Raw genomic sequence first — 20,672 nt, 5'->3', positions numbered from 1 at the left:
ATGTATAGATAGATTCTTTGGTGTAGCCATGTTCGGTAGTCAGGCTCCTGGGGAGGAAGCAATGGTAAGTTTACATCAAAGGAATCAGTCGGGTATATATACCCTTCAGCGACGGTGAAGGAGAGCAGCATTGACAGAGACCAGGGAATGTGGAGCGGATGTAGTGATTACCGGAAGCAACAATATTCAATGATTAATCAATAAGTGAAGGTTACGGTAAAGGAGAAGCAGCTTAGAAGCTCGTCCAGTAGCTGGTTACTGATATTCACCAACTTAGAATGAAGTGTACCAAGGGAAAGGATGCCATGAATGCTATATCCATTCCCATATTGTTGGAGTTGAATGTGAGGGTAAGTATATTAGACGGCTTCTTGCTCAGATTGAGGGATGAGTACTGCGGCGAATCAGCGCAGAGTTGTCGCCCACAAGGGTTAGCTCATAAGCTACTGACACATTATTGTAAAGATATTGGTGTATATCTAAATCAATAAAGGGACGTGAGGAATGCTTCAGAGGGTGCTGGTGTAGATAAATTCTAGCCGATCTTCACGAGGATATCTAGCAGGTCTCTATGAGATCGGGTGAGGCAGCTTCGCATTAAATTTATGTTACTTGATATACTAGGATCAAGATCAGCTTTAGTTTGGACATTAGAGCGTAGATGCCTTCTTTTTAATCTGAACATTAAGACCATTTTCTGCTTTTCCCTCTCGGTATTCCACTGGCGAAAATTGCCACATTTTAGCATTACCACTCGCTGAATAACGATGCGAATAACCCACCAACTGTACATGTGTTTTTCTGTTCTATCGTTTCTACTCGAAAGTGTTATCATTGGTATCATCAACCCGAGATGGGAAACCCGAACACTATCAAGTCAAATTGTCTCAATGACGTTTAGCTGTTTAGGTGCGAGACTAGAGAGTCTCAACTTGACCCAGGAGCCACTGCAAATGACGGTAGGACACACGGCCCTGATCCTGGGCCTGCTTATGGCCAGACTGATAGGTCTCGGCCCACATCAGCCCGCGCTCATAATGTTGAACGCCCATGATGCCCTGCGGACCGTCCAACCCGCCATATCCCTCCTGGGCGTCGAAGATCTCCTTCCACTGTAAATCCGGCATCTGGATATTGATGGGTTTGGCAGGTGCGGACTGGAAACCCAGTTGGCCGTTCCAGGTCATGTTCTGGATGGCGAGGAGGGTGCCGTTCGTGATGATCAGGTAATCCCAGTCTCCGTTGGCAATGAGCACGCGGTTAGTCGCCTCGACAACGCGCGGGAGGACTCCCTCGGTGGGGTTAGGTGAGTCGTCTCCTTGCTGCTCCGGACCCGGGTCGGACTCGCCGCCAGCAAAGACCAGGTCGTAGCTGCAGAGCTCCCATTCCACGTCCATCGGAGCGTGCAGGGCCTTTTTGACATCGGCGCGGTTGAAGTAGGTGGTGGGCGCCGGCTCGTAGGCCAGGTCTGTCGGCCAGCCCAGCACGTCCCAGAGGAGCGGACACTCATCAACGACCTTGTAAGGGTTGAAGCACGGGTTCGGGTTGTAGGCCTCGTAGTAGATCATGTTGTAGATGTCGCACTCGGAGTAGTTCATGTATTTGGGGGGTTGGATACCCGTGGGTGGGAAGGCAAAATATTCGTCGAAGTAGGCCTTGTAGCCGCATTCTTCGTAGGTGGTTTCGAGCTCGGTCATGTAGGACTGGTTGAAGTTGAAGAGCGAGGCATGCTGCTTGACGAAGGGGTAGGCAGGGAGTTCGGCCTGGATCCAGTCCCATTGACCGATGCAGGCGTCATAGAGGAGGGCTCCTTCAAAGACGTTAGAGTATTAGGATGAGTTGACAAGAAGATAAAGTCTACTGGATGGGACACTTACCGCTCAGATTAAACCGGGTGGTGTCATTCTTGTCTAGCATTGCCGACGAGATGTAGGGAACATATCGACCCGCATAGCTCTCACCGGTCATGAAGATGCGGAAGTTCCTGATCCCGTACAGGTCCTGGAACTTTTGAAAGAAGTCGAGAAAGTCAGCGGTGATGTCGTCTTCGTTGGTGGCTGTAACATTGCCAACGGAAAATCCGGTTCCGACTGGTTGGTCAACCCTGATTCACTTCAAGTTAGACACACAAAGTGCAGCTTAGATGCCTTCGATTCGCATCTTAGACAGTAGCGTACCATAGCATGTTCGTTAGGTTCACCCAAGAATACTGATTGATGACCGGAGCATAGGTGCCAGGCTGCCATGTGAACCGGCCATTTTCCTGGAAGAAACCTTGTTCGGAGGAACAGCCTGGCCCTCCATTGAGATAAATGGTAAGATCATCTGATGGTTCGCCTATCTTAGGTTGGAAGATATAGAACAGAGATCGAGATCCATTGTTCCTCTCGCCGATAGGGATCGACCCTGAGTACATCTCCCCCAGATCGAAGGGGACATCAGGTAAGCTTTCCACCAAGTGGGCTATCCAAGGGTCAGTACATGTCAGCCACAGATAGAGTTCAGGGCCGAGGGCTGGGGTGTGGCATACGCTTGGTCCTGTTGTTAAAAAACCGGTACTCGGAGGTATTGCTCGACTGAGCTCTGGTGGCAGCACGATATGTCGGATGACGTTTGGCAAAATGGTTGACGGCCCGACTCCGTTCAGATTGCGATCCTTCTACACCGTTGATCAGCAGAAGAGCGGCGGCAATCGCTACTGCAGGTGAAGTTAGAAGCCTCATCTTGGGTCGAAGTCAGCCAACGAGCTTTGACGGACGAAGATGATGTTCACCGGTCAAGGGGACCAGGTCAATCTTGTACTCAACAAGATGACTTTCTCCACTGAACCCAATCGCCAGGGGGTGGGCTCATTTCCTCCGATATTCTAGCGATAGACGAGATCCATTGAACTCAGATACTATTTTCCGACGGTTCCTACAGTCGTGATTGGAGTAACCAAGGCTAAACATGGGTCCGTTCTATAGTCTTCTTTACCGATTTACTGCAATAGTTCACTCTCTCTCTCGGCTTGCCGACACCAGGTAGAATCGCAGTAACCAATCAGTTGCGCTCAGTAGATTGATGAGTGGCCGGACGCATTTGCAAAAGTGAAAAATCGAAGTCAGTAGCTTGGCAATAAAGTGGCTTAGACAGTCTTGCCAATTCCCACCAGATCTTTGGGAGAGGACGCCGCCGATCCGAACCAGATTTGGTTAATCAACGACGCCAATGGTTTTCTCTTTCTAGCGCCAAGACATGCGAGCCGGTCAATAGCCGCGGATGATCTGAAACCATTGGAGAAACCTCACTCAGCTCTCCCAGATAGTCTCTCAGTTGTCGATACTGTGAGTTGAAGAAGCATAGGCAAAGTCGGTGACCATAAAATTACCATTGAAAGGTCCTCTCTGCAGTCTGACCCTTCATCGCAGGAAAAATGGGCATATATATACTGAGCGAAGCTGGACTTCAATGCATCAACCAATGTAGGTGCCTGAGAGATGAATATTGTGTGGAGCAGTTCAGGGTCATTAGTCTTGGGTTTGTAATCACCCAACAGGGGATAGGGTCAAATTCGTCATCGGCCGAGTCGTGATCGTACCCTAAAAATCTCCACTGAACCCTATGCAAACTGCAAGTTGCGGTGCGAAATCAACCCACTTTCCCCAAAAAGGCCGCGGAAATTTGGTAGTTCCGGTGCTTCGGGGATTTTGTGGCCCGCTTAGATAATAAATGGCCCTCAACCAGGGAGTCACTCGACTACAGCACAAATTCAAGTCAACCATTGGACCGACTGACTCAATCCGGACATGGTCCCTGGATTGGATCTGATGATCGGCGGTTGCGTAGCCTCCGCTACGGCAAACTCATCGGCAAACCTCAAGCCGATGGGTCGAGGTTAACGATCATATCAATCAGCAGTCATAGTTATCAATCATATCATTGCTCCGATCTCGGGTTGCTCGGAGAGTTCTCGGTGCCCAAGACGGTTGAATAACACTGGCGGGGAATAGGACAGACAGGCTCTTCATTCTATGGGCATTGACAGCCCGTTTGGGTTAAGCTCGCCTGAAGGGGAAACTCAACCCCTTATCAAGATCATCTCAACTGGTCTTTCAGGGGAATCTTACTCTCACCTTTGTCCCTTCCCTGCTCATCGTGTAATAGGTCGCTTACTGAACTCTTGCTTGCTTCTGATCAAATCTGTTACCTTGAACAAAAGCTATCGCCCGAATAAGACCCCTTTGTCCTAGCATCCTCTTGTCAACCCTTCTACGTTCACGTCACCTCAACAATCGCAATGATGATCATGATGCAATTCCGCCCACTGAGAAAATCAACGGCGTTCCCTGTTCATGTTGTCGAAAGATTCAATGGCATCCAAATAATCGAAGAGTGGGTCAAATAAAACGGCTCGTGAAGTAGCCAAGACCAGCGAGGATATGGGGTAGAATACTTCTGCCTGCCGGTAATTCTTGTCCTGATCATGATCATGATCGGCATTTCTTTTCTTCTCTCACCCCGTCATAACTCCGTGAACATCCGGTACCTTACTCCACGCAGGCCACGCGTAATAGCCTCGACACGGGGGACTTGGCTGTCACAGGGTAAAGGGTATAACCGTCGCAGGTGAGCCCCTTGAGCCTTCTTTTCTAGCTCGTGCTCGTCCTCAACGCTAGTGTCGGTAACTGCCGGGGTTGACACCGGCTATAGGCAAATGCACTGTGTATATATGGTAAGTCGCGCCAAAAGAACAATGACTATCAGTTCTTCCCATGAAAGGCCCGACGACCTAACCAGGTCATTTCCTGGTTGGCTACGGATTGTCCCGTTTTCGCACTACAATATCAGAAGGATTATTGCGCTCACCGTAGGCTGTTAGATGTGTAGATCATTCTTCTGACCGGCCACTATCTCACAGTCGTTAATGGTATGTCTGGGAGGTGTTGTAATATATAAGTCAAGTTTCAGTATGCTGAATATGTAAATAAATGATATATGCTCTACATTCACATTCGCCTCTGACAAGATTCCTTGTGAACGATCTTGGTCGACATAGGTGATAGGAAAACAGCTTGTCCCTGTTAATCTATCAGTTCCTACACTGCATCAATCCATCTTCTCAAACTCCTGTTCTTATAGCAACATCAGCTACGGACTACATAACGCTGACATCATTATTGCTAATTCTTGTCCCGTACTGGTCACAATAGCACAGATGTCGACCTCCATCCTACACGAGATTGCCTATTGCTTTTCCCCCGTACCCGTCCCAAAGCTTCTAGTGTTGAAGGCTCTTATTGAACAAAAATGCAGAGATCTTTCCGATGGAAGAGATGAAGATTGCTACCTCAGCTTCAATGGCGTTAACACCACTCATTTCGACTACATCAGGTCCCACCGGCATAGCCTGGGAGCAAAACACGTCAGATTCACACATATACCTGGGCTTCTAATACTGAAAGTACCCTCTGAACCACATGAAAGAAGCCAAGCGGGTCTTGGCCACGAAATCTTCCTCCGACTGAGATCAAACATGGGGGTATGCTCGCGAGAAGTCTCTCCAGTTCAAGGAGCGACATACTTAGGACAGCAGAACATCACGAAAGAGGCTGATTTGGCCTACAAAAACACCATCCTGCGATCGGAACCTGGAGCTTGGCCCCACTGGGTGGTGGAGGGGGGTATGACCATGTCTATACAGAAACTCCGTACGGCCGCAAAACTGTGGGTAAACGTGTCCGAAGGTGATGTCCGACTCGTGATTCTCGTTGGGGTTCGTCCTAGTCGCAGACAAATTCATATTGAGACATGGGTCCCGGAACAAACTCCTATGTCACTTTCAGCCCGGAAGCAGCATGATGAGGTTGATATGGACTTTTCTGTCGATCCCCCGACCTATCGAGGCCCTCCTGCGCTTGTCTTTGAATTCAGCAGACTGCTGGGTCGTGCTCCGATTCCGCCTGGCGAGCAGGATGTGATGCTTAGCCGGCAAGACCTCTTGCGCTTGGGTAGGGCCATTTGGTGGGGTATTTGACGGAGGGGGATTTGATTCGTTCAAGATTCGGTTCATGAACATTGCCCTGGCTCAGGAGAATATGACCATTCTGTTTCTTACATGAGTGCGCCAGCTTTCAAGCACTCTAGTCACATTTTGTAAATGGCTGAATAGACACTCTCACCAACATCTGTTAGACTATTTTTCGATTGCTAGATAATAGATTGTAACCGTGTCTCTTTGAAACTTTGCATATCTTGTTCGGGCTTATGTCTAAGACGTATTGTCTTTATGTAGAGATGACTCTTTAAATCATCGACTATAACTAGGAGTGCTGAGTATTACTGATGTTATCATTGATTTTACTGGACAGTTCGAGTGGCTGCTGGTCTCGAAACCCTCTGACATCGTTGACCAGGCGTTGTAGAAGTTCCGGCTGTGTTGATAGTCGGATATCACTATCTCGAATTCCTAGGCCACCGGAAGTCGCAGAACCTACATTCAAATTCCCTGACAAAACGAGCGAAAGAAGACAGTCCCTAAGTCTTCCTTGGTTCTCCTCAACAATTATACGTTTTAGATGTATATGAGCTCGGTCGAAGTCCACTGAGCAGCCATTGGCTTCTTTCAACCCTGAATACGTGTATCTCGAAGTCTTCCCTACTGACAATCCTGTTGTCACGATACATATCTGTTTACAACGCAAGTAGAGATAACAAAGCAGTAAGATGAATGACTAAAATCCGGAAGAGAAGCTCAAGGTTCAAAGCGATGGTTAGACCCTTGAACCTGTGACACAGCGAAGTGCTATGCCGGCATTAACACTGCCACCATCGATTTGCATAACGAAGGACATATAACGAACTCTTTGCTGGGGGTGAAAGGAATCCTCGTTAACTAGACGATTCCTGAAAGGCTCCCTTTGATGCATTCAGTAAGATGCAGGATCCGACCTCGGAAGAATAGTCCACTATTGCAGTACCAGTCTTCTTGCAACAAAAGCTCACGCAAACCGTGACAGAAATAGGCCCAGTCAATCGGTGTCCTTGCTTTGATTATATCTTCCACTTCGAAAATCAGCGTTGGGTTGCAGAGCTTCTGCCAGTATGAATCAGGCATTTCCCATTGGAAGGCCTCTAGCACATTGCCAGTGTCTTGGATTCTTTCGTGACATGGGGGAGGGCTTTGGTAGATCATGTCAATGATGATGATTCTGATTTCGATAGGTATACGAGCAATGACAGAACTCAATGACACGTCGGGTCGAAGAGCTTTCTCGTGTTCCTGGGTAGCTTTTGTGATCAGTCTTCGGATATCAGGAATTGTGAGTGGACTCTCTGACACATGTGTACGGTCTGAAGCTCCTGTCACATATACAGCGAGGTTTTGCTTGATCCAGGGTGCTGCATAGTCGTAGCAAGGAAATTCGGCCGCGCCATGAACTAGGTCCGGCATCCAAAGGATTAAATCCGCTCTCCAATATACCTCGATAGCACGAAGGAATGCCCGCAGGTCCCGCTTGACAACTTCATGTCCCAGGAAACGGTCAACCAGGAGCCAGCAGTGTGGGTGCATTACGTAGCCAATGGGCGCGCCATTTCTCCTATTCCCATCTTCTTCAAGAATACTTGCCGTTTGAAAACCGACGATTGGTCTCTGACGGACCAAATTTATCCCAGGAAAGATGACCGCCTTACCTGGATCGACCATTACACGAGGCATCGTCTCCCGTTCAGCGGTCATGAGGCATGGAGATATTCCAGATATTGACAGGTAGCCTGTTAGCGGATCGTTCATGGCTAGATATATCGTCGCATGAGCTGTGCTCGTCAGACGATGGAAATGATCATATCACTCATCGGCACGGTAGTGAGAAGACCAAATTGGGGACTCCATTTCCAGATCTACTTGTTCCAGCTCAGCCGCTGGCACGATAAGTCTCTTCCCGTTGTTCAATTTACGCGCTGCCCATGCCACCCATCCTTTATGCACGTCCTGCAATTCGAGCCCATGGTACAGTGCAAGCTCTATCCCACATAGGACGCAACAGAGGCACGGGTCGTTTTCATGAGACATGGCCGAAGTTGTTTGCATGAACCAAGTGAGAGGATGGACATTTATCCCTTATATCGTTATAGTTACATTGAGTGACGTGAAGCTGATGGAAGAAGTCGCAAAGAATTTACATGATGATGATAACCACAACCTGTTAGGAATGGACTTCCAGGGGAGGTATCGCTTTGCGTCACCACGCTTTCATCGAATGTATAGATCATGTGTTCTAGACCGCCCTCCCATTCCCAAGCAGACTGGTCTTGCTAAACATCGGCAACAATGTCCAGCTATCCAGACACACAAAGCCATTGATATCGTTATCCGCGAGCAACTTTCACGTCTAACAGAAAGCATTATCTTCGAAATAAGAAAAGATCTTCCCTCTGGGCCTACCCAAAGAGTAGCCGTTCCTTTTCGATGAGGATGCTATAATTATCGTCAATGCTTTCGCCTCACAGAATATATAAAATGTTATCGTCCATTCATTTCTACTATGATTTCCTATTGATTGGGTATATATTCAGTCCATCACTCGACTGTTTATGAACATGTACATGTTCACTCATCTCATCCGTCTCCCTAGAACGGCATCGCCATCGAATCTGCTACGACAGACTCTCCTGTCCTATGTTTTCAGTGCCCTAGGGCAATAAAATGCGGTGAGCCAGGGGATCTTCTCTATCTGAACTGCGTATCTTGAGGGTTTTGCAAGGATTCATGAATTGCTCATGATAGTACAATCTTCTCTGGAAAGGTGAGTCACAATGTTATGTGTGCCAGGACAGGCTGTATTTATGCGGGACTACTTAGAGTAGCGGAATGTCAGAACTGGCTGTTTATTATTCGACCGCGAACCGAGGATACTGCCAGGTAAATAATTTTTGAACGTCCAGGATGCAAGCACCAAGTGAAATGGATCAGTAGGTATATCACGTATAGAATTTCTACAGATCGAGCCTCACGTACATCATTAATTATTGTGGGCGATTATGACTGCCCCATTTTGTTAACAAGAGAATTCATATCAAGGCTCGTCTAAATCTATCCTGTTATCCAGCAGTTGTCGTCCCAAGAGTAGTGGGCATTGGCGCTCCGGCAAAGTTGGACCGCGTTCTATACGTATGCTACTGGCTCTTAACAAGAATGGATGTGTCTTGGTAATCTCAAATGTAAGAGCAATTTGCCGGTCAAATGAGACACCTATATGTTCAAACACGCATTAGTCTCGGAAGGGGATCTGGCCTAGATGCGCTCAATGCTAGCCGGATCAGACCCCAAGTTCGAGGCCGGCTAGAATGAACTGCTTGGCTCCTGAGGTATGCGGTCGCATTAACGATGGCAGTCATTGAAATGCAAAGCTTCCTACTGCGGATATTACGAGTCGGTGAGTACGTTGGTATGTCGCATCTCGGTGTGTCCGTAGAGTGGGGCGAAGGGTCGTATTCCATGGAAGTCACTCACCAGCGCCGCAGGATGAAGCCTCGGGGATCCCGACAGTGACCGTTGCGGTATGATGGGACGGCGTTGCCTCGTAATGACTCGAGATAATCTTCCTCGGGCTCGTGAAAGATACAGGTGGTCTCATACATTGGGAGAGGGCGGTAGACGACGGGCATCGAATTTTCGCCGATAGGTGGATTACACAAAGTGGAAGACTGGCGAGACAGACCTGGAGGCAGCAAAAGAACTGGATATTATAGTAACATCAGATACTTGGGTTGGTTTATCAATTCAGTAAATGCCAGCAAGGAATAAATAAGATGAATGTGGATGTCCGCTGCATTCCAGCAGGCAATGATAAAACGGGCCCTTCTATCTCATATACCCTACGCATGAAGTTTTTTTGGCAGAAACGCCCAGGAATGTGTTGCTTTGACTGAACAAAGAAACAAAAGAAGAATACAGAAAAATAAAAATAGATATAAAAACATACAACAGAAGGGATTCGCTGGTGGTCACCCACCCAACTACTAACCTCCCGGCGTGTGGCTTAAGTACGGCTGAGCGGACGGGAAGCCCTGTTTTCCACACCCTGTGGTCGTATGTGCTTACTTTTTCTTGGACTGGATTGATATAGTTTATATGCTTGAATCTTGTCTGACCTGACGAGCATGTATCAATAGGTAGACATCCATTACACCATGACAGCAACTTCCTATCATCTTCACAGGCAACCCGGGGTGTCACGTATTCATTCTAATGGTATCACCATGGATGACTCTATCTCTCGTTAGATCAGTCCTGGTCCAACTGAATAATTGGGTTGATATTGAACTCACCCGCCCATCCCAGCACCAGAATGTCCCATTGTCCCCTTCACCTTTCTCTCCAATAACCTTCAACATTCCTTGCACGCTCTCCTTGGGCTGAATCACTCCCTCGACTACCCAACCCAACTGCACATTCGCCATATCACTGCCGCGACTGATTAGCACATTAATTTCCACTGTAGACAGCCGCATCGAGCCAAAAAAAAAAATGAGAAAAAAAATTGAAATAGCTTAGAGGAAGGGTACACACGTTTCGACCTCGCCAGGATGCAGTGCCAACACGCACGTCCTGCCACCTTTCCGGGAAATTTCGGCCGCCATATGTCTCAACGACTGATTCAGGGCTGCTTTGGTAGCTGCATATACGGCAAACCCGTCTTCGTGGCTTCGAAAGTGGCTTGCTGAGCCGGAGTCGGAGGAAATGAATATAAGTTTCTCTAGCGGTGTGGTCGGGTCGATGGCTAGCAGCTTCTGAGCAACAATTATCGGACCTATTGTGTTGGTCTGCAAGTGGTGGGTAAATGACTCGAAGGAGCTAAGTTGATTAACAAGTGTGACTACGGGCAACAACCGGGTGATATGGATATTGGACGTACATCTCTGTCGCACGATTCGGATACTGGTTGATGCCGGCATTCAGAATTACATTCGTTAATCGTAACTCTTCGTCTCGTACGACGTCTTGGAGTCTGCGAGCAAAAGCCTAGTTCTATGTCAGCAGCATTAGATGTCTCATGGCGCTTAACTCACGTCGATACTATCAGCCTTCGTAATGTCGCATTCCTCTACGGTGATCAGAGAAGCACCGTTCCGAGTATTCTGGGAAACTAGCTCGAAGAGCCGTTCAGCACTTGATGGGCTGCGCACTGCAGCGATAACCCGTTGTCCAGACTTTGCTAGCTGCCGAACGAATTCAAGGCCGATTCCTCGGGATGCACCGACGACAACCCATGTTCGGGACATTCTGGTCGATTGTCGCAGCAGGATAGATTCGAAGAGGTCAATCGGAGGCAGAACTGCAGGGAATAAAAATTACATTGTGTAGATTAAAGGGCTGTGTGTTGGAGGCGACCTGCTCCTGAACGTGTCCGGGTGAGGGGGCGGGCGTATCTCTTGCCCAAAAGGGAAAAGCTGGAGGCACAGGATGCAAGACACGGATAAGACAATCTCCAATTCGATCCATCCTCACAACTTCTACCAGTCGGTAGAGATACCTCTTTTTCTGACACCATCTCACCGGCATCATGCCATGGCGAGTACGCAAGGCTTTATATTCATGGATTGACTGCTTCACCTGCAAGAAGCGCCACAAGTATTGTACGTCCAGAATGTATCGAAACCCGTATAGCTGCTCATTTACCCACTGCCTAACTAGTTATCTTGGACAGCACCCGTCGTAACCGTGGCTGACTAATCACCGCATCCTTCTCTGCCTGCCAGGCATCTATCTATCTGCTTTATCGTTATTGTGACGAGGTACAAGCAAGCTATTCTGTCAATGAGCCAGCTGGTGATATCATATCTTAATCGGAAGAATGCATTTTTTCTTGCACGACATTACATGGGTAGTCGGCCTGTGACCGGAATGTACGCTATTATTAGTCAGCCCGTTCCATGGAGATGAGGTTTGGGCTGAGAAAGGGTGAGTGAGAGTCCTTTGCTTTCTTCAAATACTCGAACTCCTACCCAGTAGTTACTAGTTGAAACAAAATGATGATACTACTGCTACTTAGCATTGCCGCTTCGGTTAATATGTGAGATTTACTACGAGTAACCCTTCACCTTTTCCAGTTTGAAGGTAGACAATTGTTCCAACAGGCTGCTACCTCGAGTGAGATATATATAGTACCGCAACAACCTCACTAAACCCACTTATACTGATGGGTCAATCGCCACCAGACGGGGCCATCCTAGACCTCACAGAATAGAAACAGGAAATCAAACGTCTAAATGAGAGAATATGCATCTAGCTTAGACTCCAAAACCATGGCTTCATCGCGGCGGGGCGGCCGATCATCGATATACGGGTTAACCGGGTCGATCAACCTTAACACGCCGTGGATTTCGATTAGCTTTACCACAATGTAGTCCAGCCCACCACCGGCTACAGAGCAGTTCAGTAGAGTCAATTGAGGATGGCATCCAGTAGTAGCGCCAGAACTCGTCAAGCTACTATCACTAGGGAAGAAGGTTCCGACCCACTCACACATTCACCAGCATACCGTACTCCGTGATCTGCAGCAATAATCTCGCAGCAGAAATAGCGCAGACCCAACGTTGAAGTTAGGAAGCTTGAGCAGGAACCACCAAGTGTCAAGTGTCATTGTCATGGATGGATCCAGTGGGACGGACGATGGGGCGCCGCATGCGGCAATGCCCTGTCGAACTCTATTTGGGTTGAGCTGCCGCGTTCTCCCGATTCGATGGAATTCTCCGATCTGTCAAGGGTGACGTGTTCGAGTGAATAATGCCTATGATGTGTAGACAATAGCAGGACCCAGATGAAGTCTGCTAATTGTTTTCTCATGTGACTTGGGGGGGTGAGGGAGGCTTGCATTGTCTTCATTCTTTAGCTCGGCGCGCATCCGTCTTGAGGAAAGAGTGATGCCACGATATAGTAACTAAATAGCTACATGAAATGCATAGTTAGCGGCCGACTGGAACATTCTGGAGCAGCAAGAGAGCATATCATGAAGCGTCTCACACGAGGAGAATTCATTCCCATTGTTACATGTCCGGCACCCCCGAATCCTCACTCACTGCACCTTACTTATATCATCCAAGGAGGCGTTCTCGGATACCCACTTCCGAGAGATTGACAGGCTGATCGTTTCCGGCCATAGCAGTCATCCGCTTGGACCCAATCGTTCCACTACTTGCAAGTCCGTTTGCTAGAAGGAAACCCAACTTGAAAGCTTACCTATGTTGATCAGCCAGCCACTGGACTTCTCAGTCTGGCCCAGCTTCGGCTTGGCCGCGATCAATCCATGGCCTAGCAGTAGTCATGTCGTTGCATGGCAGCTGTACCGGCCAATATGCGATCGGATAAGTCCGTGGAAGGATGCTTCCCCGGCGCGCCCGTCGAATATCCGGACCTTGAGTGGGGAGCTTCAGCATCTATCGTACATGTCACTGGCCAAAGCTGAGTGTTTCCCTTCCCCAGGCCGGGGGTGGCTAGCCAGGTTTGAGTTCCAAGTCTACCTCATGTTGACGTCTTGCATTGGTTGATAGAAATGCGGAGAATCCGTGATGATGAGGCTATAAAGGATATAAAGATGAGGATCATGTACCCAGGACTTGTCAAATACATGATCGGGATTTGTGTCTATGAACATTAACTTAATCATTACATTGTGACGCCGAATGTTGAATACGACAACTTACGATTGAGCATCTTCTGAAATCACTTCAGCCCTTCTCACGACGTTCGATTCAATCTATGTTAGTCATTTATTATCAATAACCTAGTTGTTTGTTATTACCTACCTACTATCTTTATCTCGCTCTCTTTTAATCATCTAATTGTACATCAACCCCGGTGGGTACTTCTAAATATGGCAACCTCATTTCAACCCAACGTGCACTACACCTTTGGTTCACCCCTCTCTCCTACCTCCCTCTTCGGTCCACGTCGGGCCTCGGAGATTCTGGAACAGGAGAGTTATTCGAACAGTGTCTTCCAATCTGGAACTTCGAAACATGCGTCGCGGAGGGTGAGCGGTGGCAACTCCGCCCTTGCGGAGGTTGTTAACTCGCTCACTCGCCGGAGCAGTGATGCAATGATGGCATCCAAAATCAACGATGCCGATTATGAGACATTGCTCAACTGGATCCGAGCTGAACGGATGGGGAAGCTTCCCCCTGAGGGAAGCAGTTACGACAAGGCCTTAGTCTGGGCTGTATTGTTCGTGGGACGGCTGCATTCCTTCGATTCAGCCATCGGGCACTTCGCCGGTGATAGCCACATGGCAGCTCAGCTGGCGTATGTGTATTGTGCAAATTTGCTGGAGGTATGTATTCAGCTTGACACTTGGAACGTTATGGAAATGGTATAGGTTAATGACATTGTGCCTTGTAGCTCGGGGAGCAAAATGCCTCCGCTCTTCAAGACCTCTTCGGTTTCTTCTACCGCTGCTCGATGGGGCTCGGCAACCTGCTGGACAGAACAGAGCTGTTTGATGTGTCCCAGGATATTAAAGACCAGCTAATTCTCGCACTGGCTGATCTTGTTACTCTGGTCGCCGGCGTTGCCGGCCACTTCAACCGCTCGTTGCAGAACTCCGAGACAGTGGAAATTGATATCTATCGCAATTTTTCCGATTCGCTCAGTAGCTTCCACAATCGCTGCGAGGTCGTCTCTGACTTGATGTGGAGACACCAGCTCGTCCGTGAAGGCCTGAACGGTGACAAAGGTTTGTATCAACCTTGTATATTCGATGGTGACAACGATTTTCTGACCAGACATGCCGCAGTGACCGAAATCAGGACCATCAAGAGCTGGCTGGAGCCCGAAGATCCAGCTCTCGCAAACATCACCGAGACTACAGCCCATTTTGCACAGGAGCGCGAAGAATCCACCTGTCTCTGGGTGACTCAGTACTTGACCAGGTTTCTCAAGAGCAACAACCAAGTCCTCTCCTTTGTGGGCAAGCCAGGCTCGGGGAAATCAATCTTATCCACGGTCATCAATGATCAATTACAGCACCCGGTCGGTGGAGTGACCTACAAGTCGATTTTCGCACCAATCAGTAAGTACAATTCAAAGAGTATGTCATGAAGCGAGTCTCATACTCTATGCAGATAGCCGAGTCCCTGCGAATACCACACCGCGGGCTATTGCAAAGACGATCCTGTCCCAAATCTTCAGCAAACGCATCGGCAATGTTCGGCTTTACCAAATTCTGGCTGATGCGTATGAGCGCAGCCAGCGAACTATTGACGAAGATGCGTACGACAACATTCTCTGGAATGCTTTGGGCGATTCTCTCAAGGCCAGTCTGAAGAACGCGAAAGAACTCGTATTGGTGGTAGATGGCGTCGATGAGGCCAGCTGCGGCGAGACTGCTCTGCTGAGAAAGCTCCAAGAGGCGGTCCAGAACACCACCAATGTCAAATTGATTATCTTTGGCTCCCAGAAACTGAGTCAGACTTCGTCCCAAACTACAGTGAATGTCACTCCAGAGCTGGTGTTTGACGACGTTGCCGCTGTGGCACGAAAGATCCTTCAGCAGAGTCACGCCTTCAACTCAATGTCCGAAGATGATCAGGAGGTCAATGTGACCCGGCTTACAGAGGCATCTCATGGCTCCTTCTTGTGGGCTAAGCTTGCTGCCAAGCGTGTTCGGGATGAGCATCCATCCAATGCAAATTCCCTGGCAAAGTCTATTCAAAGCATCGCCAGCGCGGGATACAGCATTACAAATTTGGTTTCCCAGACCCTGCATTCGAAGCTGAATGACAATGGAAAGAAGATTGTAACTTGGCTGGCCACTGCGGTTCGCCCTCTCACCAAGAGCGAGTTGACAGCCCTTGTGTCTATTGATCTGAACAAGGCCTCGTACACCGAGCAAGAGGTTGACATCCAACATACTTTGAAGCCTGTTGCCGCGCTTATCTTCATCCAAAATAACATGGTCTTCCTCAGACACGGCCAGATCCGTTCGGCCATTCTGGACATCTTCGCCAAGGAAAAGTTTGTTCCCGCCATCAAGAACCGGAACAGCGACCTGGCCCAAAGGCTTCTGTTCTACACGAAGCAAAGCGTTACTGAGAGTCATGATCCGTCTTTGACCCCACTGGATGAGAAGGTCACGAATACCTACCTGAACAAGCATCCTCTGCTAGACTTCTCTCTTCGGTACTGGGTCAATCACGTCAGATTGGCGTACGGCTGCACCACCAACCAGGAGATTGCCACAGCTGGGAATGAACTGAGATCTGTCATTCCGACCTCTCCTACGGTTCCTCTCTTGGAGATGACTGTCTGGGAGGGCAAGTCGACCCCAGCTCTCAGGTCATTGCATGAGACCCAGACGCGTCTCTACCGCCAGATTCTGACCGCAAATCACCCTACTACCCTGCAGGCTATCATCTGCCAGGTTCTCTTCTATCGACGCATCCATGATAGTCTGCCTGCTCAAATCAGTCAGATCTTTTATGATGCGGCGGTCATTAGTAAAGAGGTGCTTTCCGACAGGCACCTCATCACAATGCAGATGACCAAGTTCTACCTGGAAATTACCGCAGACCAGGTCATTGAGTCTAAGACAGACGTCATGGTCAAGCGTGTCCAGATGCTCGAACTGCTTGTGGAATGCTACAAAGTCCACTACGGGGCCACGAGCAGCATGGTAGCGTCCACATTGACCCAGCTATCCCAGCACTACATCTCCATCAAGGAAGAACACAAAGCGAAGAAAATTGACGAATGGCTCCAGACCACGACCGAGACTCACCACTCGCGCTCCCACAGTAGAACTCGACAGGTCGATGGGTCGTTGCTCGTTCACATCCGTGGTCGCCAAGACACAATTGACCAAGGCACTGCCCTTACTTGGGAGGGTATCGAGTCTGACGAGCTGATCTCATGGTCTGTCGATGTCGAAAGTTTGTTTACTCGAGCTGAGAAAGCCGTGGCTGCGGGACATTGGCGGGAGGCAGAAAGCCTCTACGTTGAGCTCTGGCAGCACACCAGCAAAGAGTTCCGGGCCAGTCGCTCTACCGAATGGGAATTGCGGAACCTGAGAGCAGTGGTGGCATATTCCAAGTTCCTCAAGTCCCAGAAACGGGAATCCGAGGCAGCCTCCGTCCTGGAGGGCTTCTGGGAGGAGTATGAACAAACCACGTCAAGCTCAGAGGCAGTGGTGTCTCATTTCCTTGAGGTCGCGCAGCTCATGAAATCAGTTGGCCTATCTCGGGTAGCTCTGAGCGTGTTCAAGCACTGCACACGGAACAGCAGCCGTGAAAGCTCCACCTACAAGGAAGCTGAGCAGTACATCCGGTCCACAACTCGAGAGATTATGCAAAGCGCTAGCTTCGAGTCGTCCCAGACGACCGAGTCTAGCCTCGAAGAGATCGTATACCAGTCTTCCAGTACCGATGAAGTCTCCGTCACGGCCTCTAACAAGTTGATGGAGCTGTATCTGTCTCAGAATCGGTGGCAGGATGCGACCAAGATCTTGAAGCGCATGTTGCGCAGCATTTGGCCGGCGTTGTTCGCCCCGTCTTTGGATGATGTCGTTCTTCCCTCGAGCAATTTGGACAAGGCCATCGAGCTCACAGAACGTCTGAGCAACTGCTATCGGTTCCGACGCAACCCTCTCAAGGAAGCCGACATCCGAGTGCGTCTGTATCGCGCCGTTCGTCGTGATCGACCCGCCGGTGATAAGCTCCTTGAAAGGGTGACAACCAGCCTGCTGCGTCTCTACGAGCGCACCTCACAAACAGAAAAGGTGATCTCTATCCATCAGGACAAACTCAATGACTATACCAAACGCTTTGGTGGGAGCCACCCTACCGTTCTCAAGGAGCTCTGGACCTTGGCTGAGCTCACCCGTCCTCGCCCCGTTGCCGTTGACTACTACCGCCAGATCGTGTCTATCTTGAACAAGGACTCCGAAACATGTCACCCAGACGCGTTCGAGCCCTTGCTTGTGGTAGCCACAGAGCTCCTGAACCAAGGACGGTACTCCGAGGCACTGAAACCCTGCCGCGTGCTGTTCAACACACTGCAAAACCCGAAGATCAGCCCGAAGCTTCAAGACCAATCCTTTGTGCAGACCATTTATGAGCGCTACGTCCACTGTCTGCGCATGGTGCAGAGCGATACGGCTTCAATCCATGACGTGACGGTTCAGTATCGCAAATCCTGCATCAGTCTGTTTGGCTCGACTGCGACCATCACCATCCAGGCGACCAAGAAATTGGCCCACATCTGCCAGGAATCCAAGCAGTACGAAGCGGAGGCAATTCAGCTTTACAAGACGCTCCTCGACACCAAGTCCACTGATGTCGAGATTGACTACGATGACATCCGTGCCACTCTGGACACCATGTCTGAGTCGAAGAGTGTCCAAGTCACTCAGAAGGAGTTCAGCTCCATGACCGAATCGGAGGTGCGAAACTGGGTGTCAATCCGCACCCGCACCTTGTCTTCCATCCGGTCCACGCAGGGATGGGCGCACGAGGAGTCATTGTCTCAGATGGAAGAGATTACTTCCATGTACACCAAGCGTGGAGAAACGCACATGGCTGTTTCAATGCTACAGGAAGCGACTGCTGAAATTCTCTCCACTGAGACCTCTGCCACCCAGTTGTCGGCGGCCGCAAAGAGCATTGTGTCCAGCTATATCGAGGCAGGCGAAATTAACCGAGCCAAGGAATTGAATCACGAACTGTACCGCCAGGTGATTCTCAAGGACACTTCCAACGCGTCTTCGTTCGGCTTCGACGTGACTTCTAGCCAGCGGGAGACCCTGGCATTCCTGGCGCAGGTCGAGTACAACCTCCGCGTCCGGGAAGATTCCTCGGTCACTTTGAATGAGATCTATTCCACGCTTACCATGGAGTACTTGTTCTTGGAGCGCTTCCAATCCGAAATCAACTCCAAGAGTACCAGCCTGCAAGCCTTGACCGCTACTGTTCCCCGTTTGTATGGCTTCTTGGTGTCTCGAAACCGTCAGACCGCGGCCAACCGCGTTATCGAGAAATTCTCCAGCTACTTCCTTTCCACCGAGGGTAGCAGCCTCAAGCTAAACAGCCGCCAAGCCAAGGTATTCTCTGAAACTATCCTCGAGTATTTCAGTACGCACAAGTCGCGGGATCTTGTCCGCTCGGTTGCCATCGCGAGCTACAACCGGACCACGCAGCTGCTGGCTTCCAGTAATTACCAGTCAGCATGCGACCTCGCCCTGAGCGCATTCCGCTATATCTGGGCCCACCAAGGCTACTCCTCGGAAGCGACTCTTAAGCTTGTGTTCAAGCTGGGCCTCGTTATTGCCGGTCGCGATCTCAAGGGACAGCCAGATGCGTCTACGCGCAAGGAGATGCTGAGTGTATCAGGCACCATCATGCGTGACACGCTGAATTACTTCCAGAAGCACAACATCGACTTGGCTCACTTGGATCTCGTGAACTTGGAGAGCCTGATTGGTGTGCTGGATGAGCAGCATGAGTACCAGACCCTGGCCTGGATCCTGACCTCGCTCTGGAACTCTCGGGATACTCACGAGGTCTGGAACACACAGGGCAACCAGGAGATCTCCCAGCACCAGTTCCAGTACACCCTGGCGCTTGGACGCTGGCTGGTCATCACTCGCTACCTCATTGGCGACTACACGGCTGCCATCCGGCTGGCCGAGGACATTGTCTACAACTGCGCGCGGGTGCAGGGACCACGCCACGCCAGCACGGTGGAGATGACGGTGCTCCTCTCGCAGATGTACACCAGTGTGGCGCAGGGATATCAGAACCAGAAGGACCGGCGCGAGCTGGCCTACCGGTACTACAAGAAGGCCGCGGCGGTGCACGAGAATGCCTTGCGCTACTTCATCGATCCGACCTCGGTGTCCGCATCGGAGATGGAGGCCGGTGTCATCTCGGGACTGTCCTCGCCCGCCTCCAGCCCTGGAGTCGGTGCAGAGGAGGAAGGCAAGTACGTGCGGAAGCACCTGCACTTGTTGAAGCTGGCGGTTGAGCGCCTGGGCGACTGGCCGAAGGAGTACTCGGAATACGAGCGACTCAACAGCGACTTGTTCCGGACCTACTCCAACGACCTGAAGGGCGTGGAAGGAATCGAGAAATGGAACCTGAAGCGCTTCGGTTCTGGTCGCGCTGAGGCTAGTGATGACCTCCTTTCGACGGGCATTGAAAACGAGGGTGTGGGATTCTATGAACGCCTGGCGATTGCCGTTTAAACTCGCATCGCATCATTTGGATAGTGAGGTGTTAAAAAAAGTGTTTTCCCTTTCGGTCGTTCATTAGGATTGTGGGATTCATGTATGTAACCAGAATGGAAAGCATCCGTAAAGATAGTCGTCACTAAAAAGGAAGACACATCTTATCAGAATAGTGATATATTAGTCGGAGATAGTAAATCAGAATCCGGTTTGTTTCATAGATATCAATAGTAGCTGACGTTTTGCATTGATCCATTCATCGATGCTACCAATTATCGATCCTTTGCAGTGTAGCAGTCGACTGCCTTTAATAACATGAGGCTATCCCCGTTCTAGATGGTGCGGCGACTATACCACAATTGCAGGTGACAGGAAATGACAGATGACCAGGCAGAATAGGGAGGATTGAAAGTTCTTGGAGTCGCAATCCATTGGTGGGGATTTTAGATGTCCTTTAAGGGGTACGTTTCAGGT

General features: G+C 49.6%; 5 protein-coding genes across 5 annotated transcripts; 2 read left to right on the top strand and 3 right to left on the bottom strand.

Moving 5' to 3' along the window:
* Positions 1–917: 917 nt before the first annotated feature.
* On the bottom strand, positions 918–2,723 carry ASPBRDRAFT_138422 (uncharacterized protein; the record flags this gene model as incomplete). The annotated part of the gene is made up of 4 exons (XM_067618993.1): positions 918–1,810; positions 1,878–2,104; positions 2,178–2,463; positions 2,531–2,723. The coding sequence occupies 4 exons, from the start codon at positions 2,721–2,723 to the stop codon at positions 918–920; spliced, it is 1,599 nt and encodes a 532-aa protein (XP_067473493.1).
* A 2,474-nt stretch (positions 2,724–5,197) lies between these two features.
* ASPBRDRAFT_35274 (uncharacterized protein) lies at positions 5,198–6,016 on the top strand (the record flags this gene model as incomplete). Its single annotated transcript, XM_067623327.1, has 1 exon — positions 5,198–6,016. The coding sequence occupies one exon, from the start codon at positions 5,198–5,200 to the stop codon at positions 6,014–6,016; it is 819 nt and encodes a 272-aa protein (XP_067473492.1).
* Positions 6,017–6,874: 858 nt separating this feature from the next.
* On the bottom strand, positions 6,875–8,053 carry ASPBRDRAFT_59913 (uncharacterized protein; the record flags this gene model as incomplete). The annotated part of the gene is made up of 2 exons (XM_067628137.1): positions 6,875–7,776; positions 7,843–8,053. The coding sequence occupies 2 exons, from the start codon at positions 8,051–8,053 to the stop codon at positions 6,875–6,877; spliced, it is 1,113 nt and encodes a 370-aa protein (XP_067473491.1).
* A 1,966-nt stretch (positions 8,054–10,019) lies between these two features.
* Positions 10,020–11,369, bottom strand: ASPBRDRAFT_49137 (uncharacterized protein). The gene is made up of 5 exons (XM_067626258.1): positions 11,053–11,369; positions 10,899–11,005; positions 10,553–10,837; positions 10,312–10,447; positions 10,020–10,252 (listed from the first exon to the last, which is right to left on the bottom strand). Exons 1-5 carry the CDS (start codon positions 11,263–11,265, stop codon positions 10,238–10,240), a joined length of 756 nt encoding a protein of 251 aa, XP_067473490.1. The 5' UTR covers positions 11,266–11,369; the 3' UTR covers positions 10,020–10,237.
* Positions 11,370–13,640: 2,271 nt separating this feature from the next.
* Positions 13,641–20,407, top strand: ASPBRDRAFT_211648 (uncharacterized protein). Its single transcript, XM_067621934.1, has 4 exons — positions 13,641–14,312; positions 14,381–14,714; positions 14,775–15,050; positions 15,103–20,407. Exons 1-4 carry the CDS (start codon positions 13,857–13,859, stop codon positions 20,214–20,216), a joined length of 6,180 nt encoding a protein of 2,059 aa, XP_067473489.1. The 5' UTR covers positions 13,641–13,856; the 3' UTR covers positions 20,217–20,407.
* The last annotated feature ends 265 nt before the right edge of the window (positions 20,408–20,672 follow it).

The sequence above is a fragment of the Aspergillus brasiliensis genome (assembly GCF_001889945.1).
Source record: "Aspergillus brasiliensis CBS 101740 unplaced genomic scaffold ASPBRscaffold_22, whole genome shotgun sequence".
Lineage (NCBI taxonomy): Eukaryota > Fungi > Ascomycota > Eurotiomycetes > Eurotiales > Aspergillaceae > Aspergillus > Aspergillus brasiliensis.
Note: the sequence above shows the minus strand (reverse complement) of the source record. Positions and strands in the feature narration are given on the sequence as shown.

Bases quoted from the DNA above. Each gene is read 5' to 3' on its own strand.
- ASPBRDRAFT_49137 (XM_067626258.1), bottom strand. From the start codon at position 11,265: ATGTCCCGAACATGGGTTGTCGTCGGTGCATCCCGAGGAATCGGCCTT. The intron at 11,006-11,052 runs GTGAGTTAAGCG...ACATAGAACTAG, and splicing joins CGAAGGCTGATAGTATCGAC to GCTTTTGCTCGCAGACTCCA. The intron at 10,448-10,552 runs GTGTGTACCCTT...CAGTCGCGGCAG, and splicing joins CATCCTGGCGAGGTCGAAAC to TGATATGGCGAATGTGCAGT.
- ASPBRDRAFT_211648 (XM_067621934.1), top strand. From the start codon at position 13,857: ATGGCAACCTCATTTCAACCCAACGTGCACTACACCTTTGGTTCACCC. The intron at 14,313-14,380 runs GTATGTATTCAG...TGTGCCTTGTAG, and splicing joins ATTGTGCAAATTTGCTGGAG to CTCGGGGAGCAAAATGCCTC. The intron at 14,715-14,774 runs GTTTGTATCAAC...GACATGCCGCAG, and splicing joins AGGCCTGAACGGTGACAAAG to TGACCGAAATCAGGACCATC.